Here is a 24,106-nt window from a genome sequence, read left to right as displayed (position 1 = left end):
GGCCTTATAAACAATTTCCTAGTGTTACTTTTGGAAACATGTATTTCTTTAAAGCACAATTGGCTTTATACAGATAGAAACTTATCGCACAGTTCTACTCAAACTTTATTGCTGTGTAACCGACACATCACATGGATCTGCCTGAGGTAAACATACAAATGAGCTAAAGAGAAATAAAAAAAAACTTCAAAGACGCATAACGTGCCTGTTCAAGCAAGGGTCTATTCTGGTGTTTGATTTGCTGCTGTGGATGTATGCAGTTCTCCGCAGTATCAGAAAACATATGAGACTCCTATGATATGTCAACCCTTTTAATACACACATATCTGTAACGCAGTGAAATGCCCTTCTTGCTTTACGTATAGTCATCCTTTTGGTTGTCGGCATACGTTTGCATGGAGATAAAAAGCATTGATTGATGCATGAGCAAAGTCACAATGCCCTCGCAGGTGATGTGACTGCTTTGAATTCGGTGCACCTATTTCCCCTAGTGGAACCACAAAATAATCTGTGTTCTCCAAGAGGAGTCAAGTGGGATGTCTTAAGGCTTCCCGTAATGTTAATCTCCTCATTTGGTGATGAATTATTTATGCCAATAAGTGGTTGATCTGGTTGAGTGTCAAAGAGGAGCTGTAGATTATGGTGCAGCTGTCACTTTCGATTTGATTTTCCCATGCCACGCTGTGCTCATCCTGGTCGACCCCGGCGCCCTCGTCACTTTGATTAGAATCACACCGCAAAGCATCGATGGCATAAACACCAACACCCTCGGCTTGCTCTATCTCGAGCTCTCCAAATATAGCGCCGGCTTTCTGATTTTCTGAGAGGGGGCAAAGCAAAGAAGCACTCCAGAAATAGACACAGACTTATTTTCACACACATACACACACACACACACACACACACACACACACACACACACACACACATAGGCAGTGACTCAACAATAATAATAATACATTTATTTATATAGCACCTTTAAAAACAGGGTTTACAAAGTGCTCTACATAGAAGCAAGGTAAAAACATAACATCAATACAAGTAAACATTTCAGAAAATACATGAGGCAAAGGAGACAATGCAATATAGACAATGAACACAATAGAGAAATAGAATAGTACAAATACAAAATAAAGCAGAACAGACAAACTAAAACTAACTAAAGAACTGCATAAAAGGACGACATCTTGGAGGTAATAAAAGGTGTACCAGTCCGGTTTTGGGGAGTGGAGTCAGCAGGAAGAGTAGAGGGTGCTGGGGGAGCTGTAACAGTTCCTAATTTCGTGCCACCATCTCTTGGGGACTGTTGTTGTGATGACGAGCTGCAGCGATGCGCTCGGCCGACCAGAGGGAAGGGATGGAAGGCGTGGAGCGATCAGGCCAGGAGCAAACAAACCCTCCGCGGGAGGCTCTGTGGATGTAACGGGGCCGACAAAGGAGTCCGAGCACCCCGATGGTCGAGTCGAACGGAGGAGCAGAGAAGCCGTTGAGCCCGAGGTGCTGCGAGGTGGAACACTGCAGAACAATGCCAGCCGGGGAGGATGCAATCGCCGATCACGGAGCGGACCACTGGAGCACCAGGACCGCTGAGAGGCGACCAGCCTCAGAACAACAGCACGGAGCAGGGAGTCGTCCGGCCCACCCGCAGCCGCCGGCCAGCAAGAGACCGTCGGCCAGCCAGCAAGAGACTGTCGGCCAGCCAGCAAGAGACTGTCGGCTAGCCAGCAAGAGACTGTCGGCCAGCCAGCAAGAGACTGTCGGCTAGCCAGCCAAAGCCAGTTGTCCAGGATTGTCCAGGCGGCAGCGGTGGAGAGCATCCAGCAGGGAGTCGGCTGGCTCGTTGGTAGCCGCCGGCCAGCAAGAGACTGTCGTCTAGCCAGCCAACGCCAGTTGACCAGATCGCAGTGGTGGAGAGCAGGAGCCAACGGCAATCACAAAATAAAAAATAATCCAAGATTTGCAGAATAATTAAGTCAGAAGAATGGCTACACTGTTAAATAAAATAAAACATAATTTAAATGAATGTTAAATTGTAAAAAAGGTAGAAAAAACCCAAATAAAAACAGTCCTAGACGGAGCGGCATTAAGTTTCGCTAGCGTCCCCGTTGCCAGGACTACACAACAATGACAATTTAGTGTTCAGTAATAATTGAATTGGTTTTTTTTCTCCTAATTGTCACTTTGCTCGCACTGGACGATATTTTCTGTATATATCAGAGATATTTAATAGGCCAGGCTCTCGTTGCATAATGAATCTACGATTGCTTCATATTAAAGCAGCAGAGAGCAATCGTAGTGCGGCATATGGGGATGTTTCCATTGCTCGTGACATTATTTTGGTATTTATTTGATCCTGACTTAGGACTTGATTTGGACTGCAGCTACCATTGAAGATAACAATATAATTTCCTCTCTTTTGTTTCTGGGAGATTTGGAGATTTTAGTGACCGGAGGAGTTAACATTTTGCAATTAACCGACAGATTACAAAATGGGGGCTTTTTAAAGCTGATAAGGATAATATTTGTAGAAATGTAATATCGTTAAATGTGACCAGTGTTTCTTTCTCAATTTTATATTTTTGTGTGGAAGATAATTTCAAGCAGTATTTAAACCATTATGTCGGGAGATGTATAGTAGATTATGTCAACATTTCTTAGGCAGGTGAGGCGGTACTGGGGGGAATTACGATTAATACTTTTTCTCAAATACTAGCGATGGCCCTTGTGGTTTGAAGACTCTAAGTTAATGTCAGCGTGAGTCTGTCGCAGGGATGGACTCCAGCTCCTGACAATTAAAACGATTAAGCTGGTAGAGAAAATTAGTGAAGCATAACAGCAGCAGATCTAAAAGTAGCTGTAAATAGCACCTGCATGTTAACATTTCTTTTGCAGTGCTTTACCTTTCCCTTGTAAGAGGTAGACAGAAGCTACCTAAGCGACTTTATTGATCAGTTCGAGACAGGAAAGACAACATTTAAGTCTGTAATATCCCTCTTGATATTCATTTGAAAATATGTCATTCTTATGAGGCATAAATGTGCCTAGCATGTACTTATTTGTAAATTCCAGCATGCATCTATTGATTTTAAATTGCTGACTTTATACAAAAAGCTCTGTAGCCTTGAAACCTGTTCTTTTCAGCCTCAGAATCAGACACAAGGTTCAGGTCCCAATGTAGAAGGCCTGCTGCGCTGCATCCTCTAGCTTCAGGGATGGGTACAAAGGGTCAGTGAAACCCTCACTTAACTTCTCAAAGGAATGACTTTTTTTGTGAGTGGGGTGGGAGCCGCTGTATTGCCGTTCATCTTTGAGTTTCTATGCATTTCCTTCTTCAGGAGTTCTCTTGACATGGACACTGAACATACTTATATCTCTAGCTCGAGCTGGAAATGACTTGAATCTGTTCACTCCCGGGCCAGATGTTAACAGTAAATACCGATATTAAAATGCAGTTAGTTATACAAACACAGTTATACAAATATGTAAACACGCATTTGACTCGACTTACCAGCAATCTTCCAACATTATAAACAGAACTACTGATGCAGCGGAGCAGTGGCAACAGAAATGCAGAAATGAAACTTGGTAAGAATATACACCCTAAATAGCTAAATATGTTGGCGTTAAACATGTTCAAAGAATAACAAATGTGGCGTGGTGAAATTGCTAAGTTGTAACAGAGATACGACACCTGTCATATTAGTAGTTTTTATACTTCTGTCTAGTTGTCAATTGTCAATATTAGGTCTATTAAAACTCTTCAGTGTCCCAAAATCCGACAGGCCATAGATTCATGATGCAAGACTCCCATCCCTAGACAAAGAGCAGCATGATCCATTCCTGTAAGGCTCTAATTAACTTTGTCCCCACTGCTCTTAAAAAGGAATTAGGATGAATGGAGATTTAAAAAGACCTTATGCTGACATACCAAGGAAGTACTGTGAGATTCAGAGGAAGAAAAACTGGAAAACATCTAATTATATAGTGCTGGTTTACTTCAACTTGCTTTCAAACTGCAAAGAAGGCTTTTCCGGCTGCAGTCTTGTGACCCCTGTTTGTGCTCTTGTCAATGCCTACAAAATTAAGCACTTCTTAGGCAGAGCTGGGGAAATTATAGTAATTCCCTGTTGACGCTTATGGCTTCCCTAATGCATCACTTTCAGTATTATATCTGCCTAATTTGGTCAAATCAGCGAGCAAATCCTGTGGTCTCTGACGGAGATGGTCATGAGCTTTGCCTCTGCTAAACCTCCGCAGCAGGGTAATTTAACCTAATAAGGCTTCCGTTCAGCCCTCTCTCTCCACCTTATGGTGTTGCTGTGGAAACTGACGAACACTTGACAGCTGTAGGACGGGGTTGCCATGACAACACAGCCAACCCGCACTCGCGCGCCGCGTGTCTGTCTTTGGGGTGGGCTCTATTTATTTATTTTATTCCCGTCTTGCAGTGTGAGTAGTGCACGACATGCTGTCATCAGCCAGGTATTATGGGAGCAAGGAGATGGAACGATCCTGACTCCAGGGCCTCACCCTATCCAGATAAAGGATGTTCCCCAACCAGGAGTTTTAAACCTGTCAAAGACCAAAGAGCCAGATTTGTCAAAACAAGTCCTGAGGCTGCTCTCTGGCCACTGCTCTTATTATCAGTCTGGTCGAATACCGTGATGCCCTCACCGGCCTGGTATTCACTACAGGGCCAAACGCTGCCATTCGGAGCGCCACTCATCAATCAAATCGCGAGTTTCTCTGAAACAACTTTGTTGGATTCTTTTAATATCTTGGTTTCAACAGGTGGAATATTAATCTACTCTGAGCTGTTATTGTTTTCATTATGATATTGTCTGGCCTTCAGTGTCTTTTCCTGTCCATGCCTATATCCTTATAAATGTGTGTGTGTGTGTGTGTGTGTGTTTATTTGTTTGTGTGCATCTGTGTTGTCTTTCTCTATATTTGTCACTGTTTTTGTTATATTATGATACTTTTGTTTTGCTTGTTTAAAACTCAGCCTGGTTTCTAAGGATTTGTGCCAGCGTGTTTTTTTTCTACCTAGTGTATCTTTCTGTCTATCTATGTAACCATCTATCTATCCAATGGGATATATTGTTATCTTAATCTAATGTAATCATATCTACCGTATCTGTAAACAATGCCGCAACCAATATCTTTGCAGATGGGAGATACTTGAGTTGTCACAAAGCGCTGCGCCGACAGGCATGTCACCTCTTCAACAATGTCAGTATCCTCCTTGTCACCGAGCGCGCTCATTCGTATGCTCAGCACCTTCTGTTTACTGTTGGTAAACTCACCGTGGCGTTCAGCTCATATTCATAAGCACACGCATTGTGTTGAGAGATGCAGCTGTATAAACAAGTGCGTAATAAGTTATTTGTATTTTTCATCACAACGCTTCATCATTAATAATCTGAGAAACATTTGTTCAAGACATGTCGTGAGATGCAAGATATAGATTGTAAATCCATTAAGTTTAAAAAAAAAAAAAAATCTTTTAACTTATAATTATGAAATAATGATGTTCATTGTTGTAATGATGCAATGGCTATAGAGTAATGACACCATCGGCGGTTAGATTGGTTCCCTATTGTTTTACTTTCACTACGGTGCAATCTGTGCAGGCTCCATTTACAGCCCAGAAGAAGTGCGTCAACCAACGTGCAACCAAAAGCTATCGATAGCCATCAGTTACCAAAACGTATCAATATAAGTTATTTGCAGTTACTTTCCACAGAATCAGAAATGGCAGACAACCAACCACAGTAACTGTTTAAATGCTAGGCAGTGTGTGTGTTTATACAGAATATGTATACTTTTTTAAATATATATTACTGCTTTCAAACTGCGACAGACTAAGTCACAACCTCCGTTAACACATAATACATAACAATAAATGTACTGTAATGTGTATTGCAAATTACACATATGGTACCAAAGCTTGCAAGCGTAAGTTTATCAACTTTAGTTAAGGAGCAAATGAAATGTCATCACGAGGGACACAGAGAAAGTGCACGAGTCGGTGTTTCATTTACCAAGAACTTCAAACTTCAACAGCAATTATTTGAAATTGCCGTCTTTCAGCATCTTTGCTCGTCTGGGTTTAAATCAAAGTGGACTTTTTGTGATATAGTTCTCCAATTTTCTGGCACTGATCAAAGAGGTTTCATCAGCTCTACTGATTGGTCGAGGGTTCCCAGTGTTTAACCTGTGTAGATGATTCGCACCGTGTCGTTACATAAGAGTTGAATCATCTGGAGGTTACAGTAAATGCTGGAGACTCCTTCCCAACCATCAGTGCTGGTGAAACCGATACGACTCACAGCAAGCCCGACTACCTTTGACATATTAGTAAACATCCATTCTCCTCAGCTCTCAAAACCTTCCAACATTTCCTCCTTGGAGGCTCAGATACACAAAGTCCATCTTTGCAGCTCAACCCAGATTGTACCAACGCTGTAATAGTTTGACTATAAACTATTCATCATCATAGTGGATACCAGTCATGAATAGCTGTGGTTATAAAGATGTCATTCTTGTAAATTGTTTAGTTAACCATCTTTTTTTTACAGGTTGTGTTTTTTCTTTTCTTTTCCCATTCCAAGTTATCACTGTGTCTGTGCTGTGTGAGAGATTAGCTGTTGACCTTGAACAGTACCATCTATGTGTTGCATTCCACCCAATCTTATTCAATACAAACACTCTCACGACTGCAGGTTCTGTCTTTGTAAACATCCATGTCCACTTAAAGTCATCTTGCAAGAGCCACCTGTGTGAGAAACTGAATTATGTGGGGAGAAAGTCTTTGTGCTGTGGAGCAGTAAGTGAATCCTACATAATTTAAAGCATGGAGCTCTCTGTCTGTTCCCCTACATAAAACTGTAATTGGCTCCTTTTGGAAATGTTAATCAGCTGCAGCATTGTAGCTCTAATTTCTCCTCTTCTCCAACCAGCGTCCTCTCAACATTCCCAGAATCCTGGTCGTTCTCTCCCTCTATGGTGAAAACTGCGGCAATGTTCCGAGCCAATAAACGCGCAGTATTATTCATGCTCAGCAAACAGGAACACACGTGAAACAGAAACACCTGCAGTGCTAACAATAAGCCTTTTAATTTAGCCAGATGATTTGCAGTGTCTGCCGCTGCTACTGCCGCCAGCAAATCACGGACTGCCGTGTTATGGGACATTTACACATGCAGACTTAGACTTAGTTACATTTTTTTATTTAATTTTTTACTTGAAAATGTGTTGATCCATTATCTGCGCAGGAAATACTATTAGGTGTCAAACTTTGTGTTCATTTTCATGTGCTTCTAGTACACAGTGATTCAGTATGTTTATTCATTCAGTGATGGCACAAAAAGGCCAAACTATTTATTTTAATGCTTTGTGCACTTGCATGACAATCTCATCATACACACAGAGAGCAACATCACATTCCAGATATCTTGAGTTTGCTACTGCAGTTTAAAATATGTAGATTATTCTTCATGAGTCACTGAAAATGGACAATGATCAGCATGGCATTTGGTTCTGCTCTGTTTCCTTTGCCGACACAAATATACTCTCATTCTGTATTTCCGTCAGCTTGAGCTGAACAAGTCTTCGCTTGGTTTAGTTACTCTGGCTGTTTCAAGTGTCAAAAACCTCTTTCCAGTGCTGTCAGTGTGCTGACATTTTGTGCTTTTAATGTTACACTGCAACATTAATTCCTCTGCCTCCTCCTGTTTGTCGCAGAAGAGGTGATACTCCACACCACTTTTGCTGTGTTATTAGCAAAGCAGTTATTGCAGTTCCTTCAATAGCAGTAACTGTTTTTTTTTTTTGGTAGTTGCAGTCCTCGGCCTGTTGTCAGAGCTACGCGTGGACCTGGATCTGCACGCCCTGCTGTTCGGAGAGAGTGTCCTGAATGATGCCGTGGCCATCGTCCTGACACAGTGAGAGTCTCGCTTTCGGATTCGTCTCTGCCTTCGGAATGCAATATATTTCGAGGTTTAACTGTGGGAGCTCAGTCTTTTCCCAGTTAGCATTATGGGGGGGGGGGCTGGATGGATGCTGCCATCTTTAAGGAAAGGGTGTGATTGGCAAGGCAAAACCGCTAGAGCGCCTCAGATGCTATGCAGTGGACTGCGTAAGCGAGTTGCCCCGGGCACTGTCAGCATCTCATTAAGGTGCTCAGTGGAGAAACTCACTGCCAGGGCAGAGGCACGCGCTCCCAGCTAACGAACTCGGCTAACACAGCTACTGTCAAATCCTGACAAAATGCAGCATAAATAAAAAGTGCTAACAGATGGCAAGATTGGGGAGGAGAAAGAAACGACAGCTCACACAGGTCCACGTTGATGGCCGAGTCGACAGATGGAGAAAAAAAATGTAGAAGTCAGGGATAAGATACGTGTCCATATTTGCATGTTGTATTCACAGAGACTGACGCATCACATGTACAGTACTTGCACACTCTGACATCTCTTTCTCCGATCGCACGAATGGGCCCAGAGAGGCAGAGCAGATGGAGAGAAAAGGAGGCGAGTGTGCAGATTGTTGTGTGTACATTGAAGTGCAGAGGAGGGTCAAACAGTCAGATAGTGCCGTGTTTGTTCCTGGAGTGGCGTGACCGGCCTTCATGCCATCTCCTGTCACTTGACTGGCTCGCTGGCCTGCCGGTCGCCCTGGCTCCGCACACAAAGCTTGCCCTTATTAGTGAGCCACGCGGGGCCCTGGCACTGGAATTTTAACAAGCTCCCGGAGCAGCTCAGCCTTACGCTGATGTGCCCTCTCACAGGCACTACACTTGCTGCTCCAGCAGCCCTGACCCAGCCACCATTCAACCAGGTCCTGTGTTGATGTCTTGACATTTCTGACTGGGAGTCAACAGCCTGCGAATGCCTATCGCCTTAGTGGGCCACACTGAGCAAAAGACTAGTAACCAAATTTACTGAAATCTATATTCTCATGAAGGGGATAATAGATTTCCCCCCTTTCAATTTGCTGAGCTCATTAGCGACAGCTGGATTGATTCTTCCCGTTCTGCTATGGAGATTAAGGAATGTTGCGCCGTGTGCTTGCTCATTTCAACCTGACTGCATAGTGGAGTTACATTACGGTTTCATTTGTCAGACATTTTTTCGACACCATAAGAATACTTAACAAACCATTTTAATGGTAGCTGGAGTAAGAAGTGAGTGTCCGTGAGTTCTATAAGAAGCCGGGTCCCAAATTTAGCAAGCAAACACAACAACAACAACCACCACTTTCTCATTGTTTTGTTGACTCAATGGTTTAACATTCATTTACTACAGTTGAAGTCTAAGGGGAGTACATGGGAGGGTCTGTGGTGGGTAAAGAGATGTCACTCCACTAAGGCAGCCTGCTCCATCAGCCACTGGCATGGGGGCTTGTCTCTGCTTGCTTCACCTCAGGCTCTCTCTCTCTCTCTCTCTCTCTCTCTCTCTCTCTCTCTTCTCCCCCTCTCCCTTCCTCCACACTGCGAGGCCTCTTTTGCACTCAATGACATCCATGTGGAAGTCTCCTCCCCCCCCCCACCCCCACCCCCCCCCCCACAAAGTAAATATTTATAACGGTGTAAATAGCACGATGCTGCTGTCTTTGTGAACAACAATAGTTGTTCCCCCGTTTCCCACTAACTACTAAGGGACGTCTCTAAGGCAAATAATTCAGGAAGGATTGTTTTCAGGGAAGGATTTAACTTCTAAAGAGGGGAATGTGTTCTTAGGAGTGCCTCCAATAAATTCCCCTTAAAGGCTTAGCTCAGCATAATAAGCATGTGAATTTATGCTCACTGCTGCAGACTCGTTTACACCAAGAATCAAGTGGGCCATATTTCTGTCGACTGCATTTCTCTTTCTGAGCCATAAACCATGTTGACGCTTTAATGTTTCAGCATCAGTAAGACTCATATTTACTTCTGGAGTAATTGTGCAATTGCTTTCTTTTTGTTCATTAGCAGTGTGTCTCTTTTTCATGTACGTAACTCTTTTTTCTGTCTTTGTCGATTTGTCTTCCAGTGCCATCACCACCTACAGCCAGATGGGTGCAGGACATGTCTTCAACCCCTCTGCCTTCTTCATCTCTGTTGGTTATTTTCTCGGATTGCTTGCCAGCTCCTTCCTCTTGGGTTTCATATTCACAGTCATAACAGCCCTCATATCCTTTCATCCCCTCCCATCTCAGCCTGTGCACCCCAAACTCAATTATCACCTTAGCATCCGCTGCAATTTATCCACTTCCTCGGCGTGGTAATTGCTTCTCTAACAAACCCCGACTGTACCACCTGAACAAAAGCATCGCAGCTAAGTCTAAAGTGCTTCTGCGACATCAACGGTCTTCAATCAAGCCAATAGCCTCTGATTAGGTTTTGACTTGCGATGTTGTCCAGCATTTCCCTCTGATCTTTTAGTTTTAGGATGAAAAATGAGGAAGCGTCATGAGAGGTTTGGGGCACAGCTCAGCCCTTATTCACAGTGACTAATCTCTGGGTGTGGGCAAAGCACAAAGTGAGCATTTATTAGATTTTGCTGATGCCGACCATAGCAACAGCTTGCTCTTTTGTGCAACGGTAGTAGTTTTGTGAGACTCAGTTTGATGTACAGTTGTTCAGTTATCTTTTAATTACTGCTGGACTTTGGAAGGTGTTTTCAATAGTGTAAGCCAACAGGGTATTTACGGGGGTTGGGAATGCAGGGCAGCAAACTGTAAACTGTTAGCTAATATTTAACCATTTACAGTACCTAAAGCCGCCCATCTTCCCTTTCTGTGACACTGAACTTTCAACCTGTGTTGTCCTCTCTGGGACACTGTGTAAAGACTTACTGTCGGCTTTACAATGAAGCTTTGCCAGAGGGGATGCGGGACAGTGAGAGTGGGATGTGGACTGTTATCTGTTGGGGAATGTGCAGAAAGGATCTCATAAAGACCCAGTGGGTTACTCTAAATGTCGGATTTCCTGGCTTAGTGAGCAGCTTCTGCAGATACTTTTTGTTCACAGAGACTGCAGAAAATTACTCCGCCCCCTTCGGTGTATGTAGTCTGCCTCAACAGCTGTACATTTGTGTTGCAGCTGCATTGGCCTGATGCAAAATGTTAAGTGCCGTTTGATTACCTTCTTGTATATCTTTAACTTTCTTTGCACCTCACCAAATTCACCCGGCTATGTGAGAATCCACTGCTGGAAACATCTGTCTTCTTATTGCTGTCCTGGAGCAGCTTCCTCTCAGCTGAAGCCAGCGGACTTTCAGGTGAGCGCTGTGTGTGCGTGTGCGTGTGCGTGTGCGTGTGATGCTTGGCAACGTGGAGTTCAGACATAATACAAATCCTGTTAGTCAACTGCTGCCCGTTCCCCCTCACGCAAACCTTCTCAACTGCATGCACTGACTCGCTCACTCCTCCACATAATCTGTGGCACGAGCAGCTGTTTGATTACCAAGCTCTGCTGTTTCTGTGCGTCTCTGGGGCCATCGACACTTCACAAACCTGGGAATGATACGTGCTGTCTAGATTTGACCATCTGCACAATTCATCGCTCAAGAACAGACCTACACTAGCATTAGATGAAGGCCTTTCCCTTTCATACTTCACCCTCTGAGAGTCCTTTGGCATTGTAGCGAGTCAATAATGTACAGAGGAGAAAGTGTTAAACCATCTCCTCTCAACAGTGAACTGCAGGTACCAACCCCCATTACTCATTTTGAAATGGTGTCCGCCCTCCTCTGTCGGAGCATGTTTGGACCTTTTAGTTTGGAGATGCCCACAGATATGCAGCACGCCATAATAGCACAGTAGCCCTTGTTGTTTGTACAGATACCCGGGAAAGTCAAGATGTGCCCAGGTCTTGTTAAAATGGATATAACATGACCTTGCTTGTTTTTTCATTATCCCTCACCAAGGGGAGGTTGTATTTCTATTACATTGTTTTAGTTTTCACTTTACTGTTTCCGAGTATGTGGAATCTTGGGTAGCTTGTGTTTGGAAAAAAACAATTACTTGGCTCAGCTGCCTGGAATTGTCTTGATCTATTTCTTCACCTGCCAAGCGTAATGTAGTTCTGAAATATGAATGTAGTGTACATATGCACACATTAGTAGTGTTGTTCCTCCGGCTACGATTGTGTCAGAGGGATTCCTTTCATTCAGCGGAGGTTGTAGAGCTCCCTCTTTCTTGGCAATTCTCCCTGTGGCCTTTTGGAGGAGGAGAAGACGGTTTTAATGAAATAGCGCAATCCTTTTCTATGAGACCCAGATGCCCTGTCCATAAAGTCCACCACTGAATGCTGTCCAGTGTGGGAGGCACACCGCAGCAAAACCAAGGGCAGTGATTATCTCTCCTCCGGTATCTGATGCGGAGCATCGGTTATATTTAGTGCAGATACAACTTTTCTCTACCGTATTGATACTGTAGTACCAGGGCTAATAAGGAAATCAGCCTAATTTTGTCTTTGATGAAGAAAAAGGTGAAGCGGCACCTCATACGGAGCGACCCAGTGAGCGGTTGGAGTCCTCCCTGGCGTCCTTTGGTAATCAAGGCGCTTTCTGTTCTTTGCTGGAGTATAGGGTGTGCCTAATGACCCTCAGCCTCGCAGGGAGCCCTGCGATCATTCATCTTATGCACTTCACAACTCCTCATTATCATGGGATGCATCTCATCTGTTGCCAAGTGCCCTGAGTTGGGGAGTCTCTGTGTAGACGGTGGATGATCCGGGGAGAGGGATCCTCCTCTGTTGCTCTCCTGAAGGTTTCTTCCCTTTTTTCCCTGTGAAAGGTTCTTTTCGGGGAGTTTTTCGTGATCCGATGTGAGGTCCTGGGACGGGGATGTCGTATGTGTACAGATTTGTAATTTGTGATATTGGGCTATATAAAATAAACTGAATTGAATTGAATGATGTGTTACACCTCCGTCACTGTGCGTGTAAACCAAGGAGGATGTTGAAGCCCTCAACCAAATGGAACCAAAATGAGACATGGTCCATTAGAAGTTGTTGAACATTGCTGGAAAGGAAATGGTGGACAGGCATTACCAGAGGTAGTGCATGTACCCCGGTGCATGTGCAGGTCAGCATTCTAGTGTGACGGGCGAATGGGAAGTGAAAATAATGGACTCGCTTCACTGAGCAGCCTGAACTGCAGGTGCTATCTTTTCTTTGCTGCCGAGCTCTGTCCTCGAAGTATTGCTCCCCATCAAAATAATTGCACATGTTTTTTCAAAGTGGAAGGAGCAAAAATGGGAAATTTAATGTTTGTAAGAAAACAAGCATGTCCTGTGAGGCAGCAACTCACCTTTAATGCTCCACGTTTTTAAATGCCAGCTCTCTGCTACAGCCAGCCTCCTCTTTCCCAGCAAGGGCCCTAATCGCTCCCTCCCCCCTATTTCCTCTCTCTAGAGCTGCCTTTCTTTCCTTTCTTTACTTTTGCTTGTCGTGTGTTTGCTTTTGTTCATTTCTGCCCCTCTGCATCTGGCACAGTCTACAGAGATGATGTCATTCTTTAGCATTCGTCATTGCCAGAGTTTCCTGTTTCTGGAGCAGAAATGGAAGTAGCATCTTTGGCCAGAAACATGAGGATACTTGAATTGGGTTGGACAGTACATTTAAACTGTTTATACAGCTGGACCTCACTAGAACCAGGACAGTGGGTGGATACAGGGTTTGATCGGGTGTCACATACTTTAAACTCAATTAGTAGCTGCACAGAGGATGATTTAATTGGATTCATGGAATGTGAATGCCTACATGCATTGTTCTGCACATTTTTCAACATATTTCAATCATTATAGGAGTCAGTTTATCTTTGGTCAGTTGCTTTGATTTAATAAATGCTGGGTCAAACCACACATACAGTAAAAAGACTCCTATTTTTTTCCTATGATGGAAGGACCTACTGCAGCATATTCTCGACATGGGAAAGCCCCAAGGCACATACTCACACACCTAATGACATAATGTGTGCATGTATTAGCAAGTTCAGATACTCCGTACTAATTAGATACAGCACCTTGTTTACCTCCCTTCTGTTTACAGAATAGTGGATTGTTCACACAAAATGTTCATGCTCACATTTACTCCTGTCATGATGTCATGGATGTTTAATACTTAAATGGCTATTTCCCCTTTTTGAATTTTCATTCATTTCCCCCTGCATGTTTTTTTTATTTACATTTTTAATACTTTCAGGTATTGTGGCGGTGCTGTTTTGTGGCTTGAGCCAGGCAAGGTACACAATTCACAATTTATCCTCCGAGGGCAGGACCAGGACCAGGCAGGTGGGTTTATGGAGGCGGATCGAGGCCTCTTCAGCGGTAGTTTTCAGTTTACCCACTTTGCCTTTTGTTGCTGTATTTGTGTCTTGTGTGTGCGTGTGTGTGTGTGGAAGCAACCATTAATTGCCATTAGTGCCCTGGTTGTCCAGTGTGTCTGTGTGGGAGGCCAGTCTCCAGCGTTCTGCTTAAAAGGCTGAACACAGATGGAGGCAAGCGCTCTGTCATACTGTACAGGCAAGCTTCACAGAGGAGCAAATAAATCAGAAGTACACACATATACTCATATAAGCATTCATTATTCATTATCGGTGCCACAGTTGGGCTCACTGTTTATCACAGAAAAACCTTTTAAAATGCTATGCGGGACAGATGAAGCTTTTGCCTATAAAGTGGATTGTCTCTATGCATGTGTATGGCGCAGTATGTTTACTTGGCAGCGTGCCGTTATCTACATTTCTATGATTTGTACATGCAGCTGCAGCTCATAGGACAAGACAAATGGATTTACGGTGTGCAGAAACTGGTTGCATATCTAGTAGGATAAATATTTTTCTCCGTGGCCTCTTTTGTCCTTGTGATGTGAGACTATTCAGGAAGAAAGTACATTCATTCAATTAGATGGCTTTTTACCAAAGCTGGTAAAAACTGAAAATGATTCATAATTAATGGTGTCATAACATCTGCTCTAATTAAATATAAACATAAGGACCTTGATTAATATTAATATTCGTATGCAGAAGGGCCCCATTAAAATAATTCAGATTCTATTTTAAATAAGCTTCCTGGTATGGCCGGGATCATTACAGGACACGTAGGACTGAGTTGTAATATCATAATGTGTCATAGCTGTCTTTATAAGTCCCCAAAGCTACTCTTTACACATTTACACAAATGCCATGTTCAAAAAGAGAATGATGACCAAAACATGGTGGGTGCGACATGCAGCCACCTCATTGGATCAGGGAAATACATCTACACTGGATTTCTCATGTTTGTGCAAATCTAAGCCTGTTTACCCATTTCAGATATGGTCCTTCACTTTCACCCCACTAACACACACACACACACACACACACACACACACCCTCCCCGCTGAACCCCTCCCCATCTCGGATGACCTTCTCCATCATGATCCTCTCAAACCCTTTTATAATTTGCAGCTCTTTGAAGTCTTCAACTTCCTGGGGGAGATTTTCATCTTCAGCTACATGGGATATGTATTGTTGACGTTTCCCCACCATGTCTTTAAGGCTCTCTTCATTACTGGGGCATTTGTATCCTTTTCTTCCACGTGATGGAGCCTCTTCACTCCCTGCTGTGCAGCCTTTGGATTGTGCCCGCACCACAGAAGCGATTGTTCAGTTCCATTTTGTTTTGTTTCTTCCACATTGGGCCACGATCCTTATATGTAGTCTTCTACCACTTATTTGACCACAGTGGTTTTCCTGATTTGTTATTCTGTCTCTGCTGCAGTGCATTCATTTCCCCAGTCCTTTAAACACTTTTTTTTCAGCACTTAAATTGTACATGTTTGATCCGGTGAGCTCTGCAAATGCCATTCAGTTTCTCATGATCACAATCTCTCCAGATTAAGATGCTACAGTGCAGAGTTTGTGCTGAGAAACGCCTTTGAAACAGACATTTGGGTCTTTAATTAGTGTTACTGCTGCTTGTTTCTGTTCTATAGCAAAGCTCAGTGGAATAAATATGTTTGCCTGTTTGAAATAAGCTCACAGAGTACTTAAATTTGTAGTGGATTAATCACCGTATCCCTGTTGAGGTTGAAGATTAAATCCTATTAGTTCTAGAAACTCCAGTGAAATAGCTTTCTGCTCTTCTGGTTCCAGCTTCTCAAACATGAGGATTATTACTTTTCTCCATTTTATATCACTGTGAATATATTGAAGTTTTGGACTGTATAAATATGTATATACATATTTATATACCAATACATGTTGTCTAAACAAAAAGCCATCAGCCCATTAATGATACTCATCACATGTTGAAGCTATACCATCATAACAGCTGCTGCTGGCTACAGTCGTCCTTGCCTGAGAGCCGGCATAGCGTATGCCCGACGAAAGAGTCTAGTGGCGGCACTCCAAGGGGCTGTTCTTTCACAGTCCAGTGCCCAGATGGCCAGCAATTATTATTACAATCCATCTTCCACCATAGGGTCAAAGGGGTCAGAGAAAGAGTCGACAGAGCAGATTCTTTTTCCAATCCTCTTATGTTCAGTGTGAGGGTCTGCCAGGTAGAAAATGTTTGACTTGAGCTGTGAGCCTGTTTAGCTTTGTCCACAATTCTGCTTCAAGAACAGACGCTTCAGGTGAAAGAAATCTGGCTCACTCCACCTTTTTGGAAGCTGACCCGGATGTACAAACAAGACTAAATGGAGGTCTAGGTCCTCTTGTACGATGCTTAAAGTGTCCATAAAAATGAAATAACCCCCGTGATTTAACCCCATTAATCGCTCTGTTGTTACGCAGTAGATTTTAATCGCCATAGCCAGCCTTTGCCAGCGACAATGGAGATGAGCTTTATTGGAAATGAGGCAGGTATGAAAGTGTTTAATTACCTCCATTCAAATAGCTTACAGGCCTTTGATGAAGAGAAATTACTGCTTTTGGGAGCAGGATATTGCTTTTGAAAAGCCGTAGATCTAGAAGCCATAGTAAGATCTAATATTGACTGCAGGGGGATGTTTTAGTAAAAGCCCTGTCAGACTAAGGTCCCCTGATTAAAATATTGGTCCCTTTATTATTCCAGGCGACATATTTGGCATTACTGTAGAAAAGCTTAAATCACCTCCCCTCGCGATGCTCAAGCAGGGGTACCTATCTGCAAAGAGAACCTATCGGAACATCTCAGGCACATATGAGGTGTTAAGGGGCTGCAGTAACTTTTCCTAAAAGTATGACAAAAGATGTTAAGTGTATCCAAGTCCTCTATAATTGTACAGATATCTTCTCTCTGCCCAGGACACTTAGCAGTCAGTCCCATCCTATGTGAAACATCAAAGTGTGTGTGTGGAGGGCAGAGACAGCTGGCAGAGCCTGATTGGCTTCATGCCTCGGCATGGTGCCACACTGCTGTGTTTGCATCCTAAACAGAACATTTTTAGAGATTATTTTTGTATGTGTGTGTGTGCACGTGCATATACGTTGATATTCAAAGGGTCTACGGCCTGGTCTCACGTAGAATAGGCGCTTTTGTATTTATTAGGGAGTTATCTTGTGTATTTTGTCTGAATAAATAAAGCCACATCTTATCTATCTATAACTAAACCGAACAAACTAACCTATCTCTCGTTTGTCAATTTTTTAATGAATCAAAGAAATTGTGATTTTCATTGAACAGTAACCAAATGTCCATGCCAACCTGTTGACTTATAAGTGTTCTTCAACCCGTGAGTGTGTCTGTCATACGTATTCTCCTTAAGCTGCACAAACAGCTCTCCATCTTTGTATCAAGAGCCTGTCACATCTACCCCTTTTCATTCCTCTTAAACCTGGGACGAACAACCAAGATACCTCGCTCCTTCCAGCACTTCATGATGTTTGCAGGTACAGTTCTTAATAATACCGATTAACATTGTGTTGCTGTTGTTTTTTAACATCATTTACCGTTTTTCACATTTTGCATTGTTTTGAAACGATTCACCTGCAGCCTGTTCTATTTTTGTATCTGTATTTTGGAGAAAGACTGAATAAAGTATCACCCCCACTTAAGTGTCTAATGGTTGAAGCTGTGAACAGTTTGATGATGCAGGAGAAAAGAATATTCAATGTGAAGTGATGTCAGCAGCAGCATGTCTGACCCACTTTACCTCTTACATAAGAAGGTTTCTTTGTAAAATATTTTTTTTAAAACCTTGTCTTGCTACTTTTCAAAACTCTCCCACTGCCATGACCTCCCCACGGTGTTCCTCAGGGCAGTACAGGATTTGCTTTGGGAATTCTTTTGGCTTTAAGAATGATGTCGCCACTGTACAGTAATCTATACATGTTGTGTTGGGGCTGCTTGCTGGTGAGCAGCTGGTCAATGCTAGTGATAGTCAGGGTGACATCTGGTACCCATGGACAGAGTCATTCACAGTAGCTCTCTCCTGCCCTTTTCAAATAATTGGTTGGTCGGTGGTTGTCTGGTGGTTTGATGGATGGCAGTAATACAACCGTTTGCTCAGAAATGTCTTCCCTGCCCTCAGGTTTCAGGGGGTCTGTGGCGTTCAGCCTGGCAATAAGAGACACATCCACAGAAGTGAGGAGCACCATCCTCACCACCACTCTGCTGCTGGTGGGCTTCACCATCTGGGTGCTGGGCACCGCTGCTGATCCCCTGCTGCGCCGGCTGAACATCAGGTTAGTGCGACCACCTCGCCGAGTGACCGAGTGAGTATGATGCAAGTCGGATCGTTCTGTCTCTCTATCCGTCTGTCTCTCTTCCATCATTTGAGGTTTCTCTGTCTCTTCAACACACAGACGCAGACGCAGCTTAATTAGACTCACATTAAGTATTCAACCCACTTAATATGCAACAGCTCTTTGTAAAGCTTTTCTTTGGATGCTACAGTGCCTCTCCATCATCCCCTTGCTGCTCAGCCGGACACGGGTTCTCAGCTCTGTGTGCAGCTTTCCGCGCTATACACAGAAACTCGTGTTAAAACTATTGTCGAGCTTTAACAAGAGAACCCATAGTCACACACAAGTCTGCGTACTATCTGTGATGGCGTGAAGGATGCCAGGCAGTAATTAGATACTTAAATTATTAATGTCTAATCTAAGGCCCAGATTACAACGGTATAATTGACAGCCAAAGGCAGTGCTTTTGAATCTCCAGTGATTTTCTGTGTGTGTGTGTGTGTGTGTGTGTGTGTGTGTGTGTGTGTGTGTGTGTGTGTGTGTGTGTGTGTGTGTGTGTGTGTGCGTGTGTGTCTGTGTGTGTGTGTGACACAAATACAATTTCTTATATTATGAAAGAATCATAGATGTGTGTAATAGTAGTTTATACAACGGTTACCGCTGGCCAGTGGGACATGATGGGAGGGGCTCACATGCACTCACATGCCCGGCTACCTAAACAAAGAACAAAGAGACTCAGATTACGACACACACAGACGGATTTTGACTTACTCCACTCCATCTTCATATAGCAAAGAGTTGTTTGCTGCTATATTCTGTTTGAATATGTTGGCGTGTTATAAGATATTTAAAAACACCATAATAATAGGTTGTGTTTTGAAACAGATGAGAGAAGCACATGTAACACAAGTACAGAAATTACAGAAATAATAAATGTAGTGTAAAATAGAAATGTGAAACAGCAAATAATAAGCAATAAAATCATGTATAGGCGCCTATTGCTTATAGTAAAAGCTTATCGAGTTAATTGGTTCCCAGGGACATTAAATTGACAGCTGAAACCATATTGAAAATACATCATTTGACAGGTATTTTATAAATATATACTTATTGGTTTAATATTTTTAACATTACCCCCCCCCCCCCCCCCTTCACCTTCATATTTCCGGACTTATATTACTGTTTTGCCTAATGCCCATCTCCTTTGCATGTGTGTGTGTGCATACTTGTGTGGATATCTGTCCTGAATACTACACCTCTATTGACTGCATACTTCTCTCCCCCATGACTGCTGTCTTCATGAGTAGTCTTTCTATATATGGAGCCCATCACAGTACACTGCTCGAGACTTCAGGGCTGTCTTGTTTCAGAGAATAGCTCAGTGTTCCCCACCTCCCTTCTCATCTCCTTTCCCTCATCGGATTGCATGAAGTGAAGGGACCAGTAAAAAGTTTGAAAGACTTCCTCTCGGTGAATAATACATTACATCTCTTCACCTGGAGCAAATGTAACTTCCATTCAATCTCGGAAATGGCTTTGTGCCGGAGTCTTGCTGCACTCCGTGTGAAATGACTCCGGTCTGTTTTTTGTGTTGTTGCTTTTTTTTTTACCCCTATTGCTACTTTAAAAGACCAACCTACCACAGCATGCATCAAATACATGAAAAAGAGGAAGTAAAATGTCATTTGTTTCCACTTAGGGACATTTGTTCAAGAAAGCTTACACATCACGGCTAATAACGTGCTGGGTGTGTGGGTGTGTGTGTGTGTGTGTGTGTGTGTGTGTGTGTGTGTGTGTGTGTGTGTGCGTGTGTGTGTGTGTGTGTGTGTGTGTGTGTGTGTGTGTGTGTGTGTGTGTGTGTGCGTGTGTGTGTGTGCAGTAAAGCAGGGCGGTTTGGTGTGTGTTTTGAATTTAAAATTCAAACATTAGCCAAGTGGTCATGCGTTGCAGACAGATGTACTAAAGAACTGCTGATTGTGGTTCAAACTGTACGCTGGTTTAATCACTATCAGTCCTGCTGAGTGTAACTAAACAAACTAGATCTTAGTCACTTTTATAACTGAGGCTCGGAGGAAAAACACATCATGTCGATAAAGGATGTCATTGTTTGTTCCACTACTTGTTTGTCTTATGCCGGCCACACATACACATACACAAATACATTTATGCAAATACACACTCAGAAATGCATGCCATACAAGGGTAATCTGAGCTGAGCTGCGTGAGCTTGTCTGTCAGCCTGCAATCGGAAATTCATGTGCCTCGTGTTTAAATAGATGGTTAAAGCTCAAAGAGGACTTTAGTAAAAGAACAAAACACACTGCCTCCGTTTTTAATCCACTCATCAGACTTTGAACACAAACAAAGGCACATTTCTCTCTTTTCCTCTCCATTTTAGTCTCAATTGTAGGTGCATTATTGCCCACACTTCAGAGTTTCATCATGCCACTGCATAGAAAGTGATTATTTACACTAAACTGCGTACAGTTATGAACATTTTATTTCCTTTGATAGTAATTACTGATATAGCTCATCCCAATTTACCATGAAACTGTGTAATGGTCCTTTTCCTTTTCTCTGGCTCTCGTTTTCTTATCTGCCTTGGCATGCTCGTTGCGTTAGACCAACCCCACAAACATGTCAGACATTAGTCGTTTTACTCAGGGTGGGTGGGGGGGGGGGGGGAAAACAAACCATCCGTCTAATATATAAAAAAAGAAGAGAAAAATAGTCACGTAGAAACAAAAATAAAGGGGTCTACTATTTTTAAGCTCAACCAACCAACACACTTTGGTGTCCAAGAATGAAAGCGTGAGCTTGTTGCAGTGCAGCAGTAGTCTTTGTTATGTTGAGGGTTACATGCCAGCCGGATATGTCCTGATATTTAAGAATGTTGTAATTTTTCAAGTGCATTGTAGAAATGATAAATATCTCAAATGTGGGACCATGTCTATTATTGGAGGATAGGTCTAACTATTGGAATTTAAATGTATCTTTAGAGTATATGTGATAACTCAAGAGATTTGTTTTTAAATGATGAATTGTACTACTGTGGGCAATGAGTTGTACAAATGGCGGTTGGGTTTATTTGTGTATAGTATTTGGTGCATCACACCTGGTGCTAATTCCTAATTAACGATTGAATATTAATGGTTACGTGTCATCTCGTGTTTGTGTTAAGTCCCGCCCCCCTGCGCCCCCTCTTGCTCGGAGGCATTAAATAAGTACACATAGCCACAAGGGCAGAACCCTTTTGTTTTGCCACGATGAAACTAGCAATCTGCCAGTCTGCACCAGCATGGAAAACAGCCGTGTTTGTTTTTGTGTTCACCGCCACTATTTTGTGATTGGTCAATTATTGCAGAGTATACATGTTGTGCTCCTTAAGGCTCTCTCAGTCTTTACAGTGCAGCAATAGCTTAAATATTGGGCCACTTAAACACTGTTTTCTGAAGTTCACTAAAATAATAATATAATTATTGTAAAGATTCATATTTTTGCATTACAAATTGTCTTTCAATATACTAAACTATTCAGCTGAAAAGTAAACACCACGTCACAGTGTTCCGTTTGTTTCTGTCTTTGCTTTTCTTCTGCCCATGTAACTCTATGCCCGAGCAGTCTCACGAGCACTCACGCGCACAATGTAACACTGCCGGTTCTCAGTCTCCTTGGCTTTGATGAGGGCTGGAGGTGGCAGCGCACCCCTGGGGAGATCTGAGACCCAGTCACAGTGAGCAGCCTGGGGCCCTGAGGCTTTGAACGTTGGCCAGTCATGTCCTCTTCAAGCCCTTTCACTTTCAATATCATTATTTTTCCTCGGCCCAGCTCAGACGGATAGTTTTATTCTGCTTTTAGCATTGGTGCTTCTTGTTAGTGTAGCTGTAGATGTGCCTCTGCTCTGTGTTGGCTGCAGTTGTAGCTTTGCTGTATATTTAAACATACATTCCTGCTGTCCATTCTCGCTTCATATCGTAAAAGGGCACTTTAGTGGCATGGCTCTATTCAACAAGGTTGGTCCAGACAACTCAGGATATTTCCATCAAATTAAGATGTACTTATAAACTATGATGGTGACCCTAGTCAATGTCACCTGCTTAATATCAGCATGTTAGCATTGTTCCTGGGTTCTTTTTAGCATGCTGATTTTCACATGTATATCAAAGCACTAATGTGCTGCAGCAAAGCCTCGCGGAGCCGCGTGGCTGTGGACGCTTTGGTCGTGTTCATTTGCATACTCCAATGAGTGAGAGGGATTTTGACGAGATGAGAAGACAGCTCACGTGCAAGCCATTTTCCTCTTTGCAATTTCGTGAGATGATGTCATGGTGGCTGAGGCCTTGACTGTGTGCACAGAACTTGGAGGCTAAGATGTAACAGCTGGAGCCCGACTAATGACTGGCCTTTTTGTTTTGAGTGGACAGATGGATGGGTGGAAAACCGTGTCTCTGATGTCACTCACTCTCCTTCATGCCCCACTGACCTCTTATCACTATCTCTCTCTCTCTCTCTCTCTCTCGCTCGCTCACTCAGTCACTCCCTCCCTCTTTTTGGCATCCATCTGATAACATTATTTCCGATTTTGAGGACTGTGTATTACAAGAATAAGGCCACACGTAGACACACATTTACACACCTCCTCCCTCCTAATATATAAGCATAGCAGACATATCTTCATGTATTCAAGAAAATACACACTGCCCATAATAAAAGGATGTCAACCTGATTAGATGGAAGATACTTCAGAGGACTCCAAAGATGAATGGCTCCTTTATAGGTTTGCCCCTACTGATAAGAAAAGGAGGCAATAAGACAGTGGAAGGCTTAAATCCTGACTTTTTCTTTATTACTATATTCTTTAGCCTGTTTAGTCAAAGTGTAACAAATGGATGTGAATTAGAAGACCAATCTATAACAAGGACGACTTTGGGACTTCGACAGGGAGGCTTTTCTTTCTTTCTTTAAAAATGTAACATATTCTTCAAAGGGATTTCCAAAGGAATATTTATGCTACAATAACTGTCTGAATCTGGAAAATGATCCATCCTTTTTTGTCCTCTCGTTGATGGATCAAGAGGGTCAGGCGACTTTTAGTCTGATCTGTACACAGACATTTTGACTACAAAACACATTTATTATTGATGCAGTCAGATGATCCGGTGATGGATTGGAGCTAAAATTCTGTTCCTAGAGCACTTTGTCGCTGTTATTTATCAAAACAACCTGCAGTCCTCTGTCTCTCTCTCTCTCTCTCTCTCTCTCTCTCTCTCTCTCTCTCTTTTCTTCTTCATCTGTTCCTCCTTGGGAGATTTCCCCGTGCCTCGCGGTACTGAAAGTTACATCTCATTTCTCATCACATTGAGCTCAGCTCTCCTGTTGGGCGACAGGGTTTATATGTGCAGCACTAAGTCACAGTGGAGCCCTGAAAGTTCAGCCAGCCGCACCGACCATTGATTATGTCTCCTGAG

At 43.0% G+C, this 24,106-nt stretch overlaps 1 protein-coding gene across 3 annotated transcripts in view; it reads left to right on the top strand.

Annotated features, from left to right (window-relative positions):
- LOC117749798 (sodium/hydrogen exchanger 9-like) overlaps positions 1-24,106 on the top strand; it is a 51,950-nt gene that overhangs the window by 9,272 nt on the left and 18,572 nt on the right. For 2 of the 3 annotated variants that reach the window (XR_004611736.1, XM_034560569.1), the window contains exons 6-12: positions 7,841-7,946; positions 10,035-10,173; positions 11,159-11,264; positions 14,192-14,280; positions 15,438-15,551; positions 17,732-17,843; positions 18,485-18,638. Coding sequence is in view for 2 of the 3 variants with exons in the window: in XM_034560569.1 (XP_034416460.1) it covers positions 7,841-7,946; positions 10,035-10,173; positions 11,159-11,264; positions 14,192-14,280; positions 15,438-15,551; positions 17,732-17,843; positions 18,485-18,638 (820 nt within the window). In the remaining variant the exon portion in view is untranslated. The remainder of the gene's footprint in view (positions 1-7,840; positions 7,947-10,034; positions 10,174-11,158; positions 11,265-14,191; positions 14,281-15,437; positions 15,552-17,731; positions 17,844-18,484; positions 18,639-24,106) is intronic. The other variant, XM_034560570.1, reaches the window with a different exon arrangement.

This window comes from Cyclopterus lumpus, chromosome 20, assembly GCF_009769545.1.
Source record: "Cyclopterus lumpus isolate fCycLum1 chromosome 20, fCycLum1.pri, whole genome shotgun sequence".
Classification (NCBI taxonomy): Eukaryota; Metazoa; Chordata; class Actinopteri; order Perciformes; family Cyclopteridae; genus Cyclopterus; species Cyclopterus lumpus.
The sequence above is the reverse complement of the archived record's forward strand: the minus strand, read 5'-3'. Positions and strand labels throughout refer to the sequence as shown.